The 25,950-nt window shown below is 39.4% G+C and overlaps 1 protein-coding gene across 7 annotated transcripts in view; it reads right to left on the bottom strand.

The window, feature by feature from the left end:
* Nucleotides 1-1,248: 1,248 nt before the first annotated feature.
* Nucleotides 1,249-25,950, bottom strand: part of LOC137256582 (rho GTPase-activating protein 23-like) — a 134,096-nt gene continuing 109,394 nt past the window's right edge. For 4 of the 7 annotated variants that reach the window (XM_067794452.1, XM_067794455.1, XM_067794454.1 and 1 more), the window contains 16 exons: nucleotides 23,764-25,498; nucleotides 21,349-21,516; nucleotides 18,903-19,037; nucleotides 18,459-18,588; nucleotides 17,901-17,961; nucleotides 17,336-17,449; nucleotides 16,635-16,721; nucleotides 15,587-15,805; nucleotides 13,138-13,309; nucleotides 10,310-10,470; nucleotides 9,714-9,839; nucleotides 9,236-9,344; nucleotides 8,155-8,318; nucleotides 7,274-7,399; nucleotides 6,683-6,788; nucleotides 1,249-6,336 (listed from right to left, as the gene is read on the bottom strand). In XM_067794452.1, coding sequence (XP_067650553.1) covers nucleotides 4,190-6,336; nucleotides 6,683-6,788; nucleotides 7,274-7,399; nucleotides 8,155-8,318; nucleotides 9,236-9,344; nucleotides 9,714-9,839; nucleotides 10,310-10,470; nucleotides 13,138-13,309; nucleotides 15,587-15,805; nucleotides 16,635-16,721; nucleotides 17,336-17,449; nucleotides 17,901-17,961; nucleotides 18,459-18,588; nucleotides 18,903-19,037; nucleotides 21,349-21,516; nucleotides 23,764-25,498 — 5,760 coding nt within the window. In that variant the 3' untranslated portion in view covers nucleotides 1,249-4,189. The remainder of the gene's footprint in view (nucleotides 6,337-6,682; nucleotides 6,789-7,273; nucleotides 7,400-8,154; nucleotides 8,319-9,235; nucleotides 9,345-9,713; nucleotides 9,840-10,309; nucleotides 10,471-13,137; nucleotides 13,310-15,586; nucleotides 15,806-16,634; nucleotides 16,722-17,335; nucleotides 17,450-17,900; nucleotides 17,962-18,458; nucleotides 18,589-18,902; nucleotides 19,038-21,348; nucleotides 21,517-23,763; nucleotides 25,499-25,950) is intronic. The other 3 variants (XM_067794457.1, XM_067794459.1, XM_067794453.1) reach the window with 3 other exon arrangements.

Genomic DNA, 25,950 nt, shown 5'->3' with positions numbered 1-25,950 from the left:
TTGTGCCTTGAACTGTTATGTTTTCAATTCAGAGGTCTGTTCTGAAGCGGGTTTTGTAAAGGTATCTCAAAGTAATAATCGTGCCCTGGTACAAACACAGGTACTTATCATAATGGTGTAGTTACATATACGGTAACATGTATTTAGAATGTGTATTTGACCAATTTCAAATATGTGTTGTATGGCATGTGATACAAAACAAATTTCTTTATAAATTTATAAAGCATTATTAAAAAATATTCCATTAATTAAATTCTATGTTTAAACACTATGACTGAATCATGAACCAATCATGTTGGTAAACACTCAACTGGCTAACTTTGTTTGCAAAATCCACACACTCCTAAACCCTCTAATTCAACATCAATGATAATGGTTTTGAACCCAGTTTTACCATGATAATTTGTTCCTCAACTAATCCAGCTCTTGGGTCATCAAAGTAACCACAAAAGTCTGCATCATTTGGGAACTCATATCCATTTCATACATACAGCAAAATAGTGAGTGAGTGAGTGAGTTAGTTTAGTTTTACGCTGCTTTTAGCAATATTCCAGCGATATCACAGCCTGGGACACCAGAAAATGGGCTTCACACATTGAACCCATGTGGGGAATCAAACTTCGGCATGACGAGCGAACGCTTAATCCACAAGGCTACCCCACCGCCCTACAGCAAAATAGCATTATAGACACAGAAGACATCCCTCACAATACCATCCCTCACAATAACATCCCTCACAATACCATCCCTCACAATAACATCCCTCACAATACCATCCCTCACAGTACCATCCCTCACAATACCATCCCTCACAATACCATCCCTCACAATAACATCCCTCACAATACCATCCCTCACAATACCATCCCTCACAATACCATCCCTCACAATACCATCACAATACCATCCCTCACAATACCATCCCTCACAATACCATCCCTCACAATAACATCCCTCACAATACCATCCCTCACAATAACATCCCTCACAATACCATCCCTCACAATAACATCCCTCACAATACCATCCCTCACAATACCATCCCTCACAATAACATCCCTCACAATAACATTCCTCACAATAACATCCCTCACAATAACATCCCTCACAATAACATCCCTCACAATACCATCCTTTGCCAAAACATAGTCTCAGATATGTCTCATGTATTTGGGAAGCAAACCCCATTCTGTTCAACAGCAATATTTTTTCAAAGCCCACGATCATATAAACGACACAACAAATTGATATTTACATGTAATTTATTACAGGCGTTTTATGAGCGTTCCGCAGTTGTTAACAAGATTAAAGCATCATTATACAGTAGGTTTTCTTCATCAACACATCCACTGTCCTTATATTTACATCTATGTTGCAAAAATATACACACAGAATGGAACAGGTTCACTGAAGATAGTAATGCCCCAGTCTTTGTAACTTTCAGTCAAATAAACAAGGCTAAGATATCACCCTTGTCGTATCCCTTATCCCATGTAATTACAGTGATACAAAATACAACCTTAATGTGTCACACCTTACAATGGTATAAGTGTGCCTCCTTGCACTGGTCAATAGTCACTGGTTTATTCAAATGAAGGATGACGGAAGTTAACCAACAGCAAAATTAACATGATTTGGTCAAGCATATATTTAACGATTTACCTTTGGCATTGAAAATCGTGTGCTCAGCAATGGAACTAGTTTAAATCTTTCAGCATTGCATTCTCTCTTCCCTATGGATATATGGACAGTTTTTCAAAAAAAGACACTTCACATATGTAAACTGGTACTTTCAAAATTATCAGTAGCATGGGAAATAAAAAGGTGTTTGCTGAGATGATTGAAAATGACAAAGACTGAGGCACGAAAGCTGCTGATTCTCATTTACTGTACTTGTCTGATAAATCAGAATACTGCATAGTGTTACAATGTAGAAAGTTAAGTTACCATCTCAATATGAGGAGGAATCAACACATCAACATCAAGAAAGTTGAATAAAAAAGTCAGGAAATCATTACATAATACTGAACAAGAGGGAAGATTTTTCAGGGAGCTATTGATAAAAACAGGAAGACACAGACACTAAAGGGCAAGAAGATACACATACATTTAAGAATTATCACATTTGTTTCATTTATTTGTTTAGCATACTTATGTTTAATAATTCTCAGGTCTTAATCGAACTGTTAACAATGCTAACCTTACAAATTGCTTAATATGAGCATTTTATGCAGTATTCTGAGCGATATCTAAATAATTTGATATTTGTTATTGAGAAGGAAAACCATGCATATCAAAGAAACAGAACAAAGGGATTAAAACAAAGTCTTAAAACAAACAAAAAAGTACAAAAGTGTCAAAATTCTTACCATATTTGTTTTCTAACACAAAATAAAATCTGATGTTCGTCTATGAGTTTTTGCCTAAAGAACGAATTTTAGAGACTGAGGTTATGAAACAGAACTATGCTCCATTACTTGAAGAACAGTAAACTATTTACTAGTTCAGTGAATGTAAACCTTAATGTTGAATTTGATGTGTTATCATTTATGAGGACTCATCAATGACGAAGTGTCACAAGCAAGATACATTTTCACACCTCAAAAATGAACATACCCAGAAATGCAAGGTCAGTTATATTTTTTGTTTAATGGATTTTCTTGGTGAATGCGTTCAAAATCACTATGAAATCTATTGTTGATTTTAACATATCTAAACTGAACTCATGATTTGAAATTTAACAAAAAGTATATTGAACATGTAGGTAATTTGAATGCATAATTCATTTTTGTTTGCAAAAATGCAGTTTGCAAAGTTGTTTGCAAAAGTGCAGTTTGCGAAGTTGTTTGCAAAAGTGCAGTCTCATCAGTAAAACAAGCAAAATAATCTCTCCGGTTAATCTTCAAACAGACCTATACATGATTCTAATCATTTTCAGCCAAATTCTACTGTAAAGCTCTTGTGAATAATAATACAATGAAGGCAATTCTCAATGATATTACCAATATGGCAACACAATACAAAACTTTCCCTCCAATTAAACTTCTCAGTATCAACTCTATATAACATAGGAATTCAATAATACATTTTCCTGAAGCTTCTCACCTATTACTTTTAACCTAAGAAGTATCAAGTTCTTAACAATTTAACTGGTAATATTTATCTATGTCTACCTAACCTTCTTTAAAGAACATATCACACGTTTCAAATAACAGTCAAATACTGAACGTGAAAAAACAGCACTACATTATTGTTCATTAATATAAATGTTATATTTTCAAAGGTCTTATGAATTTTACTTTCAATAATAGGTAAATTGTCCAAATAGAGGTTGCAAAATATAAAAAATTATTAAAAGTTAACTGAGACCTGCTCATAAAATCAATAATGTATCACTAAAATTCTATGCAAGTCCAAACTTTCACGCACAAGAAAAACAGTCCATCATCGATATTGCAAAACACCAATTTTGTCAACCTAGAACCTAATATTGCATCAAAATTTCCTTTTCATGTTGGGTGAATAAAACAAAAACAAAATACAAATACATAAAATAATACAAAGTCTCAGAGAAAAACATATTTAACTAGACAATGAAAATCGCTTTCAAAGGATTTTTAAGATAAGGATAATAATTAAAGACATATTAGCACTTAAATGTAATACAGTCAGCAAATTAACTGATATTTCTAATCAAATATGACCTTCACCCATTTCAGAATGAAGCTTGTGAATATTAAGGTATATGAATATTTTGATTGGTCTGAATGTCACAGTTGGTAGTGTTAATTGTAAAATAGATTTAAGAGTTAAATTTCCTTATTGTTTTAATGCAAAAAATGTAACAAATTATTGAGCCCGTGTATTGTATTAAAAATGTTGGGATCATATTCTAGTATCATTTTGTACATTTGAAAAAATATCAACCTCAACAACTTGACCACCACAACAAAGTTTATGGTAAACCTTGCAAATGTCTGAGAAGCATTCACCACAAATGAAAATGTATACAATCAACTTCAATAAGCACTCCACGTTTTTACAGTTTGTCAACAACAACAGGAACCCATCAACATTGCAGTCTCAGTTTCAACTAAATCAGTTCTCATACTTTAAATGCACAAACAAAATTGCAACTTGCACACTGTTTCGGTAACAACTTTCTCACATTCTGCAACCACGGTAACATCTAATGTTTGGACTCTGATGTCAAATCTGGTGTACTTCCACGAAGTCTTTCAGACTGTATCCACGACAACAAGGACCTATTCTCTGGCACTGCCGTTTCTTTGACAACTGGCTGCAACTGTTCCCAAGCTGACACTTTAGGTTCCGTTTCAGCCTCTTTTCCGCTTGTCACAGAAATCAAAGCCTTGAAATGCTCCAAGTCATTTGTTCCTCCTACAGTGTGGCGCCGCTTTGACCGTTTTGTGCGCTTCTTGTCACCTACTGGGGACTCGGATCTGCAAGCAGGTTTAGAAAACACAGCTGACTTAACAGCGTCTCTGCTACTGAAATATTTCTCTTCCCTGCTCAACTTGGCCAGAGTGGAATTTACTTCAGTCTTTTCTGACTTAGAGATGGGTCTAAAATCAGATTTACTCACAGGTTTCGTTTCCAGTTTCTTTGGTTGGGTCAACGTTGGTGGAGATGTCACTGTAGCACCCGTTTCACTCACAGACTTTCCTGTGAACTTAAATGGAAAGGCTTTTAGTTCCTGAGTAGACTTGCGGTTCTGCAATGACTGTGGACTCCCAGTTACTGGAAGAACTGTTGCAGTGGATTGAGGCGGTGTAACTTGATTCCCTCGCTCAAAGCGAGAAGCAATTCCGATTTTAGTTTCAGATTTTGAGGACCTGTGGAGACTTGGGTCTCGGAAAGGTCTGTCCCGAGAAAAATCCCCTATTCCTGGCACCCCGTGTTGTGGGAGGACAACTGGAGTGTTCTTGTGGGAGACCACCTCCACAGTCTTCTCCACATCATTGTCCTTGTCCTCTACAGCCTCCTCCACATTACTAGCACTACTCACATCCTCTGCCCTGTGTCCTGCCCTCCTACTTCCACTCAGCTTATACTTAGGATTCAACAGAATTTGCAACTTCTGATCAAAGGTCGTAGTCAGACTTGTGAGTAGATCTGATCCATCTTCCGAATCAGACGATGCCCACGAACCACGATTGTCCTGTTTATCATACAAATCAATCAAGGAGTCGAGTGACCCATGTCGTACAGATCCTCCTCGACTCAGGGTCCCATGTGTTCTCTTCTTCTCACCTTCATGCCTAGAATCTCTTCGTCCATCCCTCTGCCGATAACTTGGCCCACGCACATGAGACTGTGGTGGATGGATGTGACCGTGACTGTCTAATATATTCTCCAAGGAACCAGCTCGGGAGAAGCGGGGCGCCAGGGAGTCTAGACTTCCCTGGGTTACCCGACCACCACTCCTTTCCCTTGACCTTCCCCGAGTGTTTCCGATACTGACAAAGTACTTCCCTCCATGACCCCTCTCGTGCTGAGAGTCTGGTCTCCGTAATTGGACCTTCCCGTCAGGGTGACCCCCTGACTGAGATGAGTCCGTGGAAGGATAATGTCTGTGACTTGCCCCGATTGATCCACGGTTGTCACTCCCTGAATACTCTGACGTATCCTGAAGTCGGTGCGAGTAGTCCGGTCTCCAGTTCAACAAATCTTCAACACTATGAGTCTCTTCCATTTCCATCTCTTTCTTCGTCCTCTGATACTCCTGCTCAATCCGCTGTTGCTCACGACGACATTTTTCCATGTCTCTCTGACGCTGCTCTTCTCGCTCACGAAGTGCACGAGCCTCATACTCAATACGTTTCAATCGGTCAAGAGTATCTCGACTCAAACTCCACGTACTGCTCATACCATGTGACATCTCCAACTCATCATTCCTATCAAGCAAGGATTCATCAGAATAATGCCGGGAAAATGTGCTCACATTGAAAGACTTTGATTGTGATTTAAACTCAGACTTGCTGTCAATGCAGTCAAAATCCAGAGATTCTGTCTCATCAACTGTTGATTGTGGAAGTGACTTCATTGTCGAGGAGGACAGTTTTCGATCCAGGAATTCCTCAGAAATACTCCGAGATGATGGAACAGAGCTGATCGTGGATTGTGACTTGCTCATCTTGGTGGCACTACTTGCCTTCCGACTAATTTCAAGATCAATATCACGTTCATTGAAGGACTCGTCAAAGTCGAGGGAGTCCATGCTCTTCTGGTTTTGTTTACTGTGGAGTTTCTTGTGGGCAGCACTGATGATAGAGGAGACGATTTCGCGGGTGTTGATCACAGAATCAAGGTCCTCTGCAAGCAAAACAATAGCATATGAAACTCATAGCCAATTCATACAATATTATAAATCGCATATCTCGCCAAACAGTAACACACTGATATAAAACATGGAAAGTATGTACGTAAATGGAACAGCTGCGAAACAAGAATCAATGTTTATTATTAATATTATCAATACTTAAATACATTCTTCTTGCTACTGCAGGATTATAAATATTTTTTCAATAATCATATAATAATCATGAAAATATTTCAACAAGTATTTATTAACAACAGTAATCTTTACCACAAAACATAAATAAGCACCTTAAAAATATCATCCTCCACATGTACAGATAATACGTCAGATAATACTCACCGTCATCATCCCGCATGACACGGACGTCAGAGGTGACCGGGGTTTCGCTGACTTCCTCTGAAGGGACAGTGTGATCATCCTCCCAGGAACTGAAGAACCAGTCAAACTGCAAGAAAGGAAACAATTGTATTTTCCGTTTGTCTGTTGCTTAAATAAAACATTCAATGGTTTCCAGCCATGACAGCTGTCTGGACTTAATCAAATGTGCACCAGAACACTGACACAAAACTTCTTACATAGCATACTTGAAGCACTGCTCATCCTTTCATTGAGTATTCCAAAGCAGCGATGGAAATAATGCCACTAATAAACATCTCAGTGGTCAGAATATTCACAGGTTGGTCAATCACAGCATTAATATTCTAATATTGAAACAGCTGAGACAACAGTTTCTGAACCAAGAGGCAGAATAATTAGAGGTGTTCTTTAACATTAAGAGAACGAAACAGCAGAGACAACAGTTTCTGAACAAAGAGGCAGAATAATCATGGAGACGATGTACATTTCTCTTTGGAACATCATTAGGTATCACTATTCCCCATTCAACATCATGTTGGCATAACAACAAGGGAGGCAACTCTTGACACTTACATGAATGATGATGCTCTCGACGATGTGACACTGATCAGACATGTCTGTTACCATGGAGATTGTGTCATCCTCAGATTTCCGAATCAAGGTGGGACCAAACATTGTGGCAAGGTTTTTGGCATTCATCTGAAACAAAAATAACAATAATGCTAACAATATTGTTTCTTTATTGTCTAGAACCGTGTACTAACCAACATTTTAACTGTATTTCACACAAAAGGATTGCAACTTTGAAACTGAAGTCAAGCTTGTTCCAAAAATTCATGCACCAACTATCCGTCTCCAATACTGGCCACAGACAGTCTTTAGATGGGTGACTGTGTTTGGCACCTTGACTCCAAGTTTCGAAGACTTCTGTTCTGCCCACAGCAAAACCCACATGACACATCAATTTGTTAAATAAGCCCAAAACCCAGCCAGACATCAGGTCTGGTAACTTAAAAAGGATACCAGCCCACACTGGATTTCATCAGATCAGAAGTCATGATATGGTGAATTATGTAGGATGTATGGAACATCTAAAACTTTCACCACAACACACCGCTGGATAGGTGTTAATTTAGACTGTCCATCACAAATCTAGTCTGTCTTTGGCGGTTGGGTGGGCCTTATTTCAAACACTGGACACACACATTAGGCAAGTGAGTTTGTTCAAAATTTTCCCTGTTATCCTGCACAAAATGGGTACCCAGTGGGGTATGACATGTGACTATTAAGCTTCTACAGGCAGCCTGGGTTCTCCAGGGTAATATGTCATCTTTTTACACTTAGTGCATGTCCAAATGGTGTGGAGTTCAGCACTATATAACTGGCCTGATAATTATTACTAATAAACACACATTGCAGGTTCTATGGAATTTCTCTCTGTTCCTCATCCTCACCTTGTTGATGTGTCCATAGGCTGCAACCCGGTTCAGATGTTCTGCCATCCTCTTGAATGTCTCGAAATGATGCTCAGGAAGAGTGTGCAGTCGCCTCTTCAGCTTGAGCATCCTCTTCTCCGGGTCCGAAATACGATTAGCCTCGATGAAACTTGCATAACATTCTGAAATTGCGTAACAGGCATGTAATGTCTAAGTCCAATAAGAACTATCAGACAGAGGGTGACAATTATGTAGATCCGAAGTTCTTGCCAAGAACAGTTTAGCATTACAGTAGAAGCTGTCTAAACCAGCACTCATTGGGTCTGAAACAGTAATCCGGTTTAGACAATGTCCTGGACTGTAGAGCTAATGATAAATATAGAAGCCATGGATGGGACTGAGATTTTATGCCAGTGTTGAAAACATGCCAGTTTTGACAGCTTTCACTGTAATAGTATTGGTTAATCAAACTTGTTCTATCAGTTGTGGCAATCACAATCAACCTATTATCACATTATCTGATCTAGGTGATGAGGTTAAGCTAACCAGATAACTTGGCGGCAAACTTGAATGCCATTGCAACCTTGATTTCAAGTGAAAGAGTGAAGTTTCACACTGCTTTTAGCAATATTTCTGCAATATCACAGCACAGGACACCACAAATGGGTTTCACTAACGATATGGGTAATTAAACCCTCATATTCAGCATTATCAGTGAAAGCTTTAACCGCTAAGCTACCACATCATATGACTCTAATTTTGAACACTGCAAATGGCGTCTTACATGTTGCATTAGACTAAATTGAACCTCGACAAGTAGCTGCCAAATTCTTGCCAGTATAGGTGATCCTAATCAAGATTTCATTGGTCAGTATAAGACAGTATCAAATGGTAGCTATGGAAGACATTTATGACTTTTGCCTTTGCCAAATCAATTTTTATTTTCGTCAATGGTTGGATGTTAAAAGTGCTGATGGTGATGAATAAATCAACACTGGTACCAGTTTACCATGACTTTGCCAGATTAGTTTTGGCTGCCAGCTGTAGAAGCGGTAAGCATTCTGTCAGCCAGTATAACATGCTACAGGTGTCAACTCACTGTTAGTGACGAGGGGTTCAGGCAGCTTCCGGAAGAATGCTTTCAGTAGCGAGCTGATCACATTCACATCCAACCACTTTTCGTTGTCGATGTTCACATTCTCAATTCCCTGCAACAGAAAATACAGTTTTAAATATCAAAGACCGTTTCTTCATCAGTATCATTAAAAGTATTCTTCTAATGGTGAACGATTGTATTATTTAATTGTATTTGGGGATTTGGGGACAGGTTAGGGGTGCAGGAGATGGCTATCAGATAAGAATGGGATGTGGGTGATTGATGAACTAAATATTGCTCCTGGTTCTGTATGTGGCCGATTGTTATGGTTTGAATATGACTGTCTTATTTTACGGTATTTAGGGATTCGGGGACAAGTTCGGGTTGCATGAGATAACAAAGAGATCAGAATGGGATGGTGGTGATTATTGAATCAAACTTTGCTCCAGGTTCTGTATGATCCAGAATGTCAGTTTGATACCTTGTTGAGCTCCTCCTGCATATTCTGTACAGCAACCGAGTTGCCCGGCACCCGGTACACCCCAACAACCTCCAGACCCCGAGCCTCCACAATACGGGTACATAACTCCACAATCAGAGGTACATACTGCAAAAGAACATGTATCACACAGTGAGCACTGTCTTTTCAATACAAGTCAGTTCAAAAAAGACATATAACTTCTTGAGAATCATTGGGTACAAATTTTGCTTCTGAACATGTCCAAATAAATCACCAACGTCACAGAAAGACATCATCACACAGGAACACACATGATAAAATTGAGGTTTTACTGCCTTACGCATGCATAAGAGCACTAGGCACTGACAGACTATTACCCATACGACTGATTATGGATAGTAGCAATGAAGAGTACAACTAATCTTGTTAATTTGACAACAGCTTAGACGTTAATTTGACAACGGCAATGATCAAAAAAGGACCTTTCTTCTTTTCACTATACACATGATGCAAAGAATATTCAACAGCATGGATGACGAGTACCAATTTTGTTCCTGTTAGTGAATTGTGCTTCCACAAACCAATAACTCCATCACTAAGTCTGTAACAATACCCACCTCGTTGTGTGGCGATGGCATACACTGGTCAAGGGGCACTCCAAAGGCTGCTGTCTTCATACATTCCTCATCCATCTCAGACAGGGCGGTGGAGCTGTTGTTCTCATGGTGTTTCTTGAAACTTGGCATGATGCGTTCCTTCCAGCCTCTCGACTTGGTATCTGGAGGTTACATACAATAATTCAGACATCTCACTTGAGCCGTACTCACAAGACTTCTGACAATCTCTGACACTTCATAACACTATTAAAAGGTTTTGAGAAAGGTATTTCTGTATTATAAATATCATTTATCATGATAAACAGTTGCTGATGTGATTAAAGGCATGTGATAAACGTTGTGCCATAATTCGAAAAGTATACACAAGGTCAAATCGTACTAACTACATTTACGCTAAACACATCAGTATAATGGCTGTTTGATCAATATATTCTTCATATGATTAATGAGAGTGAGTTCAGTTTTATGCAATGTTCCAGCAATGTCACAGCAGAGGACAGAAATGGGCTTCACTCACTGTGCCCATGTTTGTAATCGAACAAGGGTCTTCAGCGCGATGAGCAAACACTTTAACCACTAGACTATCCCACTACCTCTCATTTGATTAAATCACTGGTCTGATGTTCCAAGTATTTAAGGGGGGTTTCCATGTGTATGGTTGTTCTAAACAAAGGCCTTCCTTGGCTGTAAATTATTTGGCACTATATACGAGGGTTGGCTGAAAAGTTCTAAGCCTCACTGTGAAAAAAAGTTACAAAGTCCACGTTTGTAATTTATTTTTCTACACAGTCCCCTTCCAAGTTCACACACTTTTGCCAGCGATGCTGCAAGGCCCGAATCCCGGTCAGGAAGAAATCTTCTTCAGCTACCCTAAAAAAATCAGTCACAGCGGAAATCACGTCATCATTACTTGCAAAATGGCGACCGGCGAGTTCCTTTTTCATTTTGGGGAACAGGTGGAAGTCAGAAGGAGCCAAATCAGGTGAATAAGGAGGATGGTCAATGAGTTCAAAGCCACAATCACGGATTGTTGACATGGCCACCACCGATTTGTGAACAGGCGCATTGTCTTGGTGGAAGAGGACACCTTTAGCGATCATCCGTCATCGTTTGGCTTTGATTGCTTCTCGCAACTGGTTCAGTAGATCAGAATAGTATCTGCCGTTGATAGTTTGACCTTTTTCAAGATAATCAATGAGCAGAATACCCCTGGAATCCCAAAAGACTGATGCCATCACCTTTCCAGCTGAAGGAACAGACTTGGCTTTCTTCGGAGCTGGTGAATCAGGATGCTTCCACTGTTTTGACTGTAGTTTTGTTTCTGGTTGAAAGTGATGTATCCAGGTCTCATCCATGGTTACAAATCGTGCCACAAAATCATCGGGTCGTGCCACAAAATCATCGTGATCTGCTTCAAAACGACGCAAATTGTCAAGGGACGTCTGGAACCTGACACGTTTCTGTTCTGCTGTCAAGAGCTTTGGCACCCATCTTGCAGAAACTTTCGTCATTCCTAATTCCTGATAATATGCTCAACCCTCTCATGAGAGATGCCCACTACACTAGCAATATGTCGAGTAGTCAATCGTCGATCATCCATCAACATATTGAGCACTCGCGTGATGTTTTCTGGAGTGGTTGCTGTTGAAGGCCTTCCTGAGCGTGGGTCATCATCAAGGCTTTGTCTGCCACGCTTAAATTCTGCAGCCCACTTCTTTACTGTGGAAAATGAAGGAGCATCATCCCCTAGAGTGGAGACCATGTCAGCATGTATCTGTGTTGGGGACATCCCTTTCTTTTGCAAGTACTTGATGACTGCCCTGTATTCAGTTTTGTCCATTTCTGATGATTTCAGAGGGTAGGTTTACCAAAAGAGCTGTAGTTGAGATAAAACTATTAGTACGTTTGTAGTTCTTGTGTCTATGATTCACTAAATGATTGTCCTCATTGGTGGCAAACACCTGTCTCTACCTGGTGGGGAAAAACCACTCAGGCTGAGAACTTTTCAGCCAACCCTCGTAGGTACTGGGGCAATTCACTCAAACACTGAATTCAAATTTATACATGGTTTCTAAAGATTCTTCATAGTCAGATTTGTTTGTTGTTAAACCGTGAACTTGTCAATATTCAAGGTACATGAGATCAGCAGTATGAGACTCAATCTACACAACTGGTGTATGATGACATGGGTCAAACCAAGTCAGCGAGCCTGACCACCCAATCCCGTTAGCTGCTTCTTATGACAAGTATGGGTTACTGAAGATAATTCTAACTATATTTTCATGGGTGTGATCAACATGTTTTTCATCTGAGTAAATCATTGATCTGAAATGAGTTCAGACAGTGTTTCTAAAAGTTAAAGACTATCACACCTGTAAATCGTTTGGCACTATATAACAAATAGTGCAGTTCACACGAACACTGCATTCATACATGGCTTCTGCAGTTACTTCATAGAGTGAGAAAACACCTTCATTTTAATCATGACCCATTTAAAGAATTACATATTGTGGAAATTACTACTATTAGGTATTTCTGTATCTTAATGTCATCACAGAAATACAAAGACTCGTTAATACAATGGTTACTTTTTAGAAATAATTCGCAGAATATGGAAACAATCTTGGCCAATATCCTGAAGCTGTCTAATCCGTCACTCATGGGGACTGAGGAAATAATCCGTTTTAGACAATGTGCAGAGGTGATGATAAATGTACAAGCCACAGAAGGGAGTTGGATTTTATGCCGTTGTTGACAACTTGCTTGATTAGACAGATGCCGGTTTTGACAGCTTCTACTGTACATGTTACAAATAACTCCCAACTCACCTTTCTCGCTTCCTGTCTTCTTGCGTTTGACACTGGGAGAAGCAGCTTTCTTGAGGGACAGAGCACTGTGTTTCTTGCTGGGCTTGTGTGCTGCAGTTGGAGACGTCTTGACCGTCAGTTCTGCCTGGGAAGATTTGCGGCGGATCAGGTCCGCATTTCCTATTCCTTCATCCTGGAAGAAAGTTTTTATCCATAAAATCTCTGCAGACTAACCTATCCGTCTGGTCACAAGGACATGTGGCTGATGTTGATTTTCAACAGTGACATTTACGGGGAAACCATAGCAGGCACATTAGTCATTATAGCAAGTTTGTTAATGTCATGCAACTGCCAAAATGTTCAAGAGCTACATAGAATTTCATGCTGTAGGTCAAACATGCAGTTTATGTTTACTGTCATCATCAAGATCTACCTATCCATCAGATCACTGAAATTAATAAATATGGATCAACTGATTATTGTCAAATCTTGAAGAAGTATCTTTGAGTAAAAATGGCAGAAAAAGTCTGCAAATAATCAGTATGTTTCAAGTTAATGGTCAGAGATGACACATTTAAACATGGATTACTCATAAAATAATCAACATTCAGAACATAATACTGTAGCAGCCAATGAATGAAGACATACTTTTCTGTATTATCTGTCTAAATGAGTGAATGAGTGAGTATTGTTTTACGTCGCTTTTAGCAATATTCCAGCAATATCATGACAGGGCACACCATCAACGGGCTTAACACATTGTACCCATGTGGGGAATCAAACCAGTGTCTTCAGCATGACGAACGAACACTTTAACCACTGGGCTACCCCACCATCCTTCTGTGTAAATGAAATTTCATTTCATTACAGCTTATGTAAGATATCACCATTTTCACACAGATAACCTTTCTGAGTTTTCATCACCTTGAAAGCCCTAAGCCAATAAGACTGAATGGACAACATCTCAAATTCACTAATTATGATCATTTTATTAAATCTGAAGAAACAACAAAGACAATAAGTATATCACAGCAGGTCTGCTTTAAGGCTGAAGAAACACACAAAAATGACACTGTACTAAAAAGAAGAAATGCAATCAGGCAATTCTGCATTGTAAAGCGATGCTAATAGGTTATTAGAGAGTCTAAAGGAAACAACCCTGCTAAATGATCAGCAGACAATTAAGTCTGGGATTTATCATGCTAATGTGCTAATGGCCAATGGAAGAAGTTCCTTAAAGTTCCTAAATTCCAAATTTTTAAACCATAAAAGGCAACTAACAGGATTGGGTGGTCAGGCTAGCTGACTTGGTTGACATATGTAATTGGTTCCAAATAGTGCAGATCGATTCTCATGCTGTTGACCACTGGATTGTCTGGTCCGGACTCAGTTACTTACAGACTGCCACCATACAGCCGGAATATTGCTGAGTGTGGCGTAAAACTACGCTCACTCACTTAAAGCAGCACTTGGAATTCTAAAGAGCATCATCAAAAGACAATTGCTTCCTAATGACAGAACTGAAATGATAAGCTAAGCTTATTGGACAGTTATATTGAAACAGCTACTAGCTCAATTCAATGTGGCATGAAAACGTGCAATTTAAGCAAATCATGGAATTTTGTGAAAATCTAATTATTGAAGCAGGCATGATATGAGCAGCAACATTTCGAATTGATTAAAGGCACATCGAAAAATATCTAAGAAATATCACAGCAAGTCTGCTTTAAGATGGGCAAGACATTCACTGTTGTCACAAAACACACAAAATGGGCAAGTGCTGTCAAAAGTGAAAACACAATTCAGCACTGTAAAGCCATGCTAACAGGTTCCTGGAGGGTCTAAGGGAAGAAACTCTGCAAAATGAACAGTAGCACAAAGAATCTGGGACTTGTTTTAGGGGCAACTACTGAGGAGAAAACAACTACTGTGATAGTGATGCATCCACAATTTTTGTTTCTACCATCTACTAATTGCTACCGTAGGTTCAACAATTGCAATCCATTGACGGATCGATGCATTGTTACAGGCATTGTTATGTTAGTGGTCTCCAAAACCAAATTCTTTGACTTGTAGCTTTAGAACAACATGCAGATTTACAGAGTGACACCCTGAATCCTAAAGGGCATCAAAAACAAAATGTTTCTTGATGATAGCTTTGATATAAGCAAAGTTTTTACACCAACAGATGCAAGCAGGTACTAGTCCAATTCCGTGATGCATTAAAACGTGCAATTTAGTCAAAGTTTTGCACTGCATGCAAAACAGTCCAAACTTTGAAGGAGGCATGTTTTGAAGCAGGTATGGTTTCAAAAGGCATGTTTTGAAGCAGGCATGATTTAAGGAGGCATGTTTTGAAGCAGGCATGATTTCAGAAGGCATGTTTTGAAGCAGGCATGTTTTCAGGAGCAGCATTTGTGACTGATCAAGCATACAAGCATCACATCTACCAACTTCATCAATATCTTACAGGTCTCTTTCTTACATCGCAATCTGGGTTGTTGTTGGTTTTGATTGCTTGTATCCATAGCAACATGGTACCCTTATCATCGGCCTGAAAGAGGTACTCAGATCCATTGTATGTGACGAGCTGAAACACATGCTTCTTCCGTTTGGCATACTCGTGTTTGATGTCAACCAAACTGGACTTGATGGAAATTGGCTTTTCGTCGTCAAAGTTGAATGTACTCTGTTGGTGAAACAAATATTTCTTATACAGACGTGTCAGCCAAAATTGAGTCGCTTAATCTTTGGTTAAAAATTTCTAACAAATGCTAACACACAATAAGAATTACTCACGGACATGTCACTGATTGGAAATTTTAGCACTGGCTCAAATATATAGTGATATACTGATTTATCATCCACAGGAGATATCACTTGTGTGAGATCAGACAATATCTCCTTGGAGATACTCACTGACAAAGTATATTTGTTACTTTATCAACTCATGTTGATATAATTGATACCAGTAGGCACTTGGGTTCGATTCTCTATATATTATTATGAAATCAATGATTCTTCATTTTTGATACAGATAAATGACCTGTGCAGACAGATATGATTGAGGTGAATCTTTAAAATGTCTTAAAGTGGATTTTCTTCCTTCTAATATCCTTAACTACAGTAATCTTGATAAATCTAACGAAATTTCTGCAATGAATTATTGATTTAGTGATTATTTTCATAGATTTGTATCAATACAATATTGAGATAAGGAGTTGGTAAATTGAAATGTTCACGTATGGATAATGTTAAATACTGGCAGTTTTAACGAAGACACATTAACAAAAGGTCAATACATGTCCTTTTTCTGAGATGAGGTTCACATAGATTTAAAAACCAAACACATTTACACACAAACACTGTTCATGCATTTTTTGTGTAGATTTTGTTTTATTTAATCTCTAGTATATTTTATTAATAAATATGTTTGTACTGATACATTAGTACATTGTCTGATCAAAAAAATCGGCTGATCGGCTTTTTGACTCAGGTTGCCATGATAACAAACTCACCTGGGTTTCTCTCCTTTCCTTGAACAAAAACAAACAATGACCTCGCAGTACAACCCAGACTTCCTTCCATGATCGGTCACTTGATTTCTGAAAGTTGAAACAAAAGTGAATGTAATTCTTTATGGATGAGGTTTAACATATCAAATCACTGATTTTTTTTGCAATCTCAGACATAGATCCTATCCACTGTACCACATGGTTGCTACACAGCAATATTACGTTGAGGTGTCTTTGCCTGTTTGAACGGAATTGGTTATACCACAAGGAATTACCTTGATGTGGGAGGCACAGGTATTGGGTTAGCAAACCCAAAACTTCACCATTTAAGTAAAACATACCGTACTGAAAAAGTAAAAACTTCACCATTTTGGTGAAACCCACTAGCATGGAGCTACCAAACTTAAAACCTTTCCTTTTAGGTCAAGCGTACCAAAATTCAAGCTGGATTCAAACCTTGGATTATAGGTTGCTGGTAGACCAAAGGGAGGCAACTCTGCATTGGTTTAGATGTATACCCCCATCCTCTACAGTTCACTCTAGAAATAGCCAATCAAGAAAGTGAATGTGAAACAGGGTTAACCCTGATTCAAATCCAATCATGACACGCTAAAGGGAGGCCACTCTGCCTTGCTCCAGTCACCGCGGTTGGTTATCCCATGGATCTACAAATCTCTCTAAAATGATCAGCTTGTTAAACTCACCTTTCCATCAGTGACAGTGGTTTTACAAGTTAGCCATCCTTCTTTGACGATGTCTGCTAGCGGAGATTCTGGCATCTCTATCTTTGGCTCCATTGCCTCGATTATACATGGAGTCTGAAACATGGAGGACATGCATCAGTAACTGGGGGTGTTAGTGATTGAGTGAGTTGGGTTTTCTGCTGTCTTTAGCAATACTGCAGCAATATCACAGCAGGGGAGATCAGAAATGGGCTTCAAACTTTGTGCCCAAGTGAGAAATCGAACCCAGGGCTTTGGTATAACCAGTGAATGCTTCAACCACTAGCCTTGACTACATATCTTCTTATTAAACAGACTATTGTTACTTATACAGGTCATACTGTGCAGACTTTGCTAGAAGAGATCATTCCATACGATAAGCAATATCTAAATGATTACAATTTCATGAACCGCAAACGTTAACCTGAGCAAATGAAAAAATTTATGAGAATTCTGTATACCCTTGTCTTCCCTGATTAAATTCTGCTTATTCAGTTCATATTCACATGAACTCAGCATTTGGTAAAGTAAAAGATAAAATTCTTACCTTTTCACCAAAGAAGTGCTTGATCTTGTTCAGGCTGGGTTTGTGTGGTGGAGTGGCCAGCCTATGAAAACATTGAGAAGAGTTACCTCCCTTCTATCACAACCAACCTCCCAACAAAACATGACCACAACAGTAGGTAAACATTTATTTGAATTATGACAGAATTATATTGCTTGAGACAGTATATTGTAGCATGCAAATTTATTACCTTCAGACAAATAGTAAGAACATTAACAAACCTGCATATCAGCTGAACCTTATTTCAGTTCAATCTTATGTTTGAAAAATGGCTATCAGTGCCCAGATTTTCGAAGTTCTCTTAGCACAAAGATAGTCGTAAGTGGCATTCATTAACATTATTTAAGAATATCTTAGACAGCTTCGAAAATCTAGGCCCAGAAACATATCTCCACTATTTCATTAAATAACCTAGACAACTTTGTGCCAGTGAACAGATGTTAAAAAGGTGACAGGAATTTGTTGCCGTCGCTACTCCACCTCAACATGTGGTTCTTGAGACTTGAACCCAGAAAATAGACAATCAAGAGAGTGACTTACTGTCCCTCTGGTATGGAAGCTGGTGGGGAGAAGGACTGTTCATAGGGCTGCTGGTTTGAGCGATCTCTTGCAGTTGCCATAAGGTAAGATGTCCGCCTGTGGAGCTTAACTGCTTCCTCCTCTGGCGATGCTGGAACAAACATATATACGCCTTAAAAATGATGATGATCATCATGATCATGATCATGATTTTTGTTCGTTTGAAAACCATCCCAGTTAATCAAGTCAGTTAAGTCATTTCATAAAATCTTCAAATACACTAACTTTAGCACTGACAAACACCTGTAGATTTGAAAGAACCACAACATCAAATATAACTCTTTCAACCACAGCAAATAAATAAGCTGCTGCAATGAAACTTAAAGTAAATCACTGGAAACATCTGACTAAAAAGTCTCCCTTGGACTTGATGAATGAAGAGACACTATTTCCATGACAACATACCTATGGTCTTGGACCTCATCTGTACTCCTGGCTCAGAGATGACAGTATCCATGGAACTTCCAAGGAATGTTGAGCCTGACGTTGAGACGGGATCCATCCGAGAGAGCATCACCCCACCATCACTGGAGGACATGACTAAAGGACGGAGGAGTGAGCGATTATTCCACAATGCACCACTATCAGCAATCTGTCATTAATTCTCAATGGACTCAAGGGAGAAAGCTGTTAATCTGGATCTACTTGCACCAGGGAATCTGAGTGCTACGATTGTTTTTAGCCTATGTAAAGGCATAGGAGTTACGATCATCGTAGCGCTTTGATCACATTATGTAAGTGGGCCCTTATTCACAAAATATGTGTAGCCAAAGAATTCTTAACTCTGATCATATACAATGTATTAAGCATGGGCTTAAGATGTTTGCAGGGCTAAGAATGTTTCGAGAATGGCCTTTTTTTGGTTGTTGTTTCTTTCTTTGTATTTTGCTCCACGTCATACAATATTCAAACTATTTCAAATCAAGTCTCGTAGGGACAACAAAGTGACTTTCAACAGGAATGTCAATCTATGTAACTAACATACGATGACATATATCAGTCATGTTAGCAAGCCATGTCATCCAATCCTGTTTGCTTCTAACATCAAGACTGACTGGCATGGAACCAGTTTCAATCTGGATCTTCACGTGTTTCAGGTCTGGGATCAGCACCATGACGTGCACCTTAAAGGAGGACTGTGTTCTGTGGCTGAACTCAGTCCCACTTTATCAAAAATGGTGCCCGAATACTTATATGTATCAATTGGTCATGATCATTCAGGATTGTAGAAAGAACTCTTTATCAACTGAACCACGGACCTGCACAGGTCAATAACTTAGGTGGATTAGGTTGTATCAACAAGCTGTCCATAACTAAAATTAGCTTGGATTAGGTAGGGCACTATGAATAGTGCTTCAGTTACATCAGCAATGATGCAAGAAGGATCTTTGCCACTCCCTTAAAGCCAATAAGTACACCTGTGGCCCTGGCAAATGTCAAAATCATGAGAAATGAAGCACTAAAACCCATAACAGGATCCTGGCCATGGTTAATCAAACTTTCCACACATATCTCTTCTCTCAGTTGCTTTTTTCCTTTTCTGTGACAGTTGCCAATAAATAACCAACCACACAAACCAGTGGTCAATATTGTTGGCCACAAAATAATTCAGGGCACACTTTTGACTTAATGAAGTCACGGTTTCTAACCATCTTATCGAATCTGGCCCAAACAAGCCTAATCTGGTCTCATCCCTTCTGTTGCCGTTCAACTGCACCTTGAACATGTACTAACTACCTGGATATGTGCACTTTCCTATAATATAAATTTTAAAAAAATATTTGAAATCTTGATGCACATTGCTTACAGAGGTATCTTCAGATCTCCACACAGGTAGGTGCGATACTGACATATACACCTGATCTTAATGAGCAACACATGGGAGTACAAGACACAAACGCAAATATACTGATACACATATTGACACAAATAAATACAAAAAAGTGCATGCTAATAAAAATACCAACCCAAGTTAGAAAATATATTAGAGGGGTTAAACATTTTCGGAAAATCACATTCACAATGGGCCAAAAGAACGCAAACATTAAAAAAAATAACAATGATGAATGATGACGTACAAATTTGGCCAAAACTGTTGAAAAAATGAATCTTTTGAATCAAAACAAAAATTTCAAGCTTGAACCTTCAGTTAACATTATTAAAGAGCATATGCCTCCCACCGAAAGACTTAACAGCTTTGTGATTTATTCCCTAAAATGTTGAACCCCATAGTATTTAGAAGGGTTGTCACAATGTACTATTAGCGATACTTCAGTTTTGATATAAAATGCATCACATTTTTTTTTCTTCTGTACCATTCTAGGGTTTTACTTGGTCCGCGTGTAATCGATTACAATAGGACTTTCGGTGTCTATGATGTCAGATTTAGCATTACATGAATTTATGATTTTTAATGTAATTCTTGTGGCATTGTTAGACCCAGTTAGGCCAGGCCAATTTTGTTTCTTGTTTTACACAATTTTAATCTTCAGAAAACCTTAAGGCAGGAGGGGAAATTAAAATCACCAGTAGTAATATTCCTTCTAAATACTGAAAGTATTTTATTTCTGGCATTTTATGGCATGTATATGGGGGAAAATACAACCTAAAAACAATTTATTGTCAGCTAACATTCTGGGCTTATATAAACATTAGCATTATATTCTTTGCACAGGGAAAATTAATTATTATTTTATTTTTTTATTTTTCTTGAAAAAATATCACCAGTAGATCCATGACACAAGAAACAAAATTGGTCTGGCCTTACTGGAAAAAGCATATTTTGGAGTATATTTGATCGTGACAACCCTTATGGTTCATGAACAAGCAGTGAGATGTACGGCAGACCAACCTGAAGGGACATTGCTATAGGAGGAGAATATACTGATGCTGCCTGCACTGGAACCTAGGCTAGTGGTCGAACCCAGGGGCTCGGGGATACTCGAAGGACTTTCCAGATTGTCCAGCGTGTCGTCGCCATCAACATCATCTTCGTCATCATCTGATGCATCATGGGAATCTGATGGAGGGGCATATATTTTTAATTTCGTAAGAGTGTGCTGGCTGTTTTCTTTCCTTATGCGATATCCATGATGCATCTTAGGTGGATTGATGGATGGATGAGTGGATGGGCAGATGGATTGGTAAGTTTATGAGTTTGGTTGGGAGATGAGAGGATGGATGGCAAGTGGATTGGTGGATTGATGGCTGGACTGATGGATGGGCAGAGGATGGATTGATTGATGGGTGGAGGATGGATCAAATGATGGGTGGAGGATAGATTAATTGATGGGTGAAGGATGGACTAATTGATAAATGAAGGATAGATTAATTGATGGGTGAAGGATAGATTAATTGATGGGTGAAGGATGGATTGATGGGTGAAGGATGGATTAATTGATGGGTGGAGGATGGATTGATTGATGGGTGGAGGATGGATTAACTGATGAGTGAAGGATAGATTAATTGATGGGTGAAGGATGGATTAATTGATGGGTGGAGGATGGATTGATGGATGGGTGGAGGATGGATTAACTGATGAGTGAAGGATAGATTAACTGATGAGTGAAGGATAGATTAATTGATGGGTGAAGGATGGATTAATTGATGGGTGGAGGATGGATTGATGGATGGGTGGAGGATGGATTGATTGATAGGTGAAGGATGGATTGATTGATGGGTGGAGGATGGATTATCTGATGAGTGAAGGATAGACTAATTAATGGGTGGAGGATGGATTGATGGATGGGTGGAGGATGGATTGATGGGTGGAGGATGGATTGATTGATAGGTGAAGGATGGATGGATTGATGGGTGGAGGGTGGATTGATGGGTGGAGGGTGGATTGGTTGATAGGTGAAGGATAGATTAATTGATGGGTGGAGAATGGATGGGTGGAGGATGGATTGATTGATAGGTGAAGGATGAATTCATGGATGTGCAGGATGGATTGATGGATGGTGGAGGATGATGATGGATGGATCAATGGAAGATGGATGGGTGGAGGATGGATCATGATTGAAAGGGCAAAGGGGTAAGTGGGAAGATGTAGAGGGGTCTGACTGGTGAAACTGATGGAATTTGTCCAGAGTTTCAGATCTTGATCACCTACATGTAAGAAATGTCCTCAACATTAAAGAACCTGAATGGTGACAAGATAGTCCAGTGAGTGAATATCAATGAATGAGTGGAAATTCTACTACTAACTCAAATGTGTCAAAAAACAGAATGTTCGTGATGCTCCAAAAACTTAAAAAAATAAAACAAATTATTTCAGGGCAAGATTGTACATTCAAAATCTGAAATCTGCTCTAATTGAAAGAAATGATTAAACTTTAGGATAATCTAAAACAGTGAAGCATGCTTAAAATATGACAGTCACTGAGGTATATATACACCGTAACAATCAAGTGAATTAATATATAAGATATATAGACACATAGATGTACAATATATACAACTAAGTACATTCATCTACATTAAACCATCACCATTGTCTAGTTTTCTAAAGAAATGATAGAGAACGAAGAAGGGGGAGATAATTATGGGATACACAGACAGAAATTAAAGCTCATCAGATCATATTAGTGTTGGATATGGATTTTCATCTTCTTGATGGAACACAGAGTTGGAAACAGCAGAGTTTTCGTGCCAGTATTCTTTGTGATGGCCAAACTTTCTGAGACAACTTGTCTCTATTGGGTTTCACTCTTAACTAAAATGTAGATTGCATTTGAGAAGGTGCCTCCTTAAGATGTCTGACACCATGGACAATAGTATGCATGAGATTGTCTGGACAAGTTACTCTCTTGAAGTCACTTGCAATTGCCCTGTGGAAAGAGGCTTTTCAACATATTTTTTAACCCCTGTTGTATTCAAGACATAGGACAGCCAGATTCAAGCTTCAGTATTTTCAGTCTAGACCAATACAAGTCATTGATCTACATCTAGACCTTGACCTCATCTGACCTTGACATCATTGTCTGACCTTGACCTGTAGTTTGAGATTTTGACTTAATTCTAAACCTCACAACCTGGGGTGGACTTGTCCAGCAGGTCCATTTTGCTGACATCAACTTGATCCAAAGTGTATGCCTTACCTACTAACATGAAGCTACAAATCTCACATACAAATGGTTGAAGCTTACCTGATTTTAAATAATGTTAAATGTTTTGTAGACCATCCCTGCCCAACAGTGCCAGAGAATCAACACAATGTTATGACAGAATGACGAAAAACACAGAAGAGTAAATATCATAAACTTACATCGACTGCGTGGGGCGTTCACAGCCGAGAGATATGATGTTTTCCGTACAGGACGACTTCCATGGATATTCTCCTGCACTATACGAGCTTGAGGGTACAGCTCTTCCTCTGTACTTTCTTCATGGTTGAAAGACTGTCTGGGTTGGGGGTCATGGGTCAAGCTTGTGGTCATCTTGGGTGCGGATTGACCCTCCTGGAACACAGGCACAATCTCCACTATGGGAGACACTGGAGCACTAGAACTGCCCGGAGAAACATATATCCGTATTGGAGCCGGCGCTTCCTGATAGCTCGCCAAAGTGGCAGGACGGTCGGGTTTATCGTTAGACAATTTGGGGGGGATGTAACGTTCTGTGGAAATTTTCCGGACTTTGATAGCAGGTTGAACCGAAGCAGAGTTGCTTGGAACCTCAGGTTCGGGGGATTCTTGTTTTTGTTCAAAAACTGCTGCGCGATTCGCAACACTTTCAAACTTCTTGAAAGTTGTCATTTTTTCAAGTTCAGTTTTACACCTATCGAACTTGACACCTGGACTGTGGTTTTCGTTTTTACCTAACTCAAACAGTTGTTTCCTGTGGGAGACAATCTGTCTAGGAGTCTTTTTAATTTCTATCTGCGTTGTCACCGGGGATCGTGTCAAGGCAAATGTTGTCCCCGATCCCTTCCCCCCACCATCAGTTCCATCACTCCCCAATGATCTCTCCCCAACTGGAATCCTAACCACAAACGTCCTCATTGGACTTTCTGGATTGCTTTGATCATGGAATCGGTTGCTGTCCGTATGCCATGAGCGCTGTGTCTGGAACCGGCTTAACCTTGAATCGATGTTATCAACACTGGAAGATTTTGTGCCTTTCTCAAGCGGATTAGCCGACACCACAGGAACATAATGTCGCACTCCCCGAATGTCTGTTTTATAGTCAACATCACTTCCACGCCGACTGGAAAGCTGGCTGCGGTACGGCGACTGTGACGTCATGTTGGATGCAGGGGATGATAACGATGATGTTGTGTGGGAGCGTGATATGATAATGGACGTGGAATCTCCTGATTTTAAAACTTTCGAACCACCTGGTGAATATGGAGGTGGTTTTGAGTCTATTCCTAATCTTTCTTGTGAACGTAAAAGCGATTCCTTGGACTGGGAATTGTCTGATGTGTTATCAAATGATGGCTGTCTGTGTTCATATCCTAATCTACGTGGACGCAACTCAGAACCAGTGTCCCGAATATTTTCCTTAGAATATCGATTACTCCCCTTGTTTAAACCATCCATGCTGTTGGATTTGTTATCTCCCTTTTGGGGAGGGAAGTAAAGTCCAAAGGAATATTTCTTCTGTGGAATTGAACACGACACACTTGAGCTCATACTGACTCCGTCAAAACCATGTGGATTCCGATAATCAAAATCAGAATCCCGGAAAAACGCTTCTCTGTTGTAGCTGTTATCGCTCCTCAGGGGCTCCTTGTATGATGACAATGCTGAACCGAAGGATGCAGAAGTTTTCAAGGGGTAAGGACCAAACTCTCGTGACCGATCTGTGTAGTAGTCCTTGTTTCGATGATCCTTGACTGTGAAGGACAGTCGGGATTCTTGCCGCGATTCAGGGGATAATACATTTTCGTTAGAAGCATAAGCAGAATGAGCTCTTCGGATAGGGGCAGTAACTTGGCGGTCAGAGTTTAAAGAACCGTTGCTTCCACTGATGGAGTCCTGAGCCTGTGGGTGGTAAGCCTGAAAACAGAAATGCACAGAGTGAGTGAGTGAGTGAGTTTAGTTTAGTTGTACACCCTTCAGCAATATTCCAGCACTATCACTGCAAGGGCCACTAGAAATGAGATTCATTCATGTGTGGGATAGAACCATGGTCTTCAGCTAATTTAACAAATTTGAAGTGTGAGAATTTCGCTCAAAAGCTCTTTGTAACCACCATGGCATAATCTTGATGAGAAAGGACAACCTGGAGCCCTACATTTTGTTTTTTGCTGATAAACAATGCACTCTGGAATAAGCACCTAAAGCATGTACTTGCTGAACTATATCATATCCTATCATTCATTCATTCATTCATTCATTCATTCATTCATTCAGTCAGTCAGTCAGTCAGTCAGTCACTCACTCACTCACTCACTCACTCATTCCAGCAATATGGGGGGTGGTTTGAAAATAATCAAAATCTGGATCAG

Source organism: Haliotis asinina, chromosome 11 (genome assembly GCF_037392515.1).
Source record: "Haliotis asinina isolate JCU_RB_2024 chromosome 11, JCU_Hal_asi_v2, whole genome shotgun sequence".
NCBI classification, from domain to species: Eukaryota; Metazoa; Mollusca; class Gastropoda; order Lepetellida; family Haliotidae; genus Haliotis; species Haliotis asinina.
The sequence above is the reverse complement of the archived record's forward strand: the minus strand, read 5'-3'. Positions and strand labels throughout refer to the sequence as shown.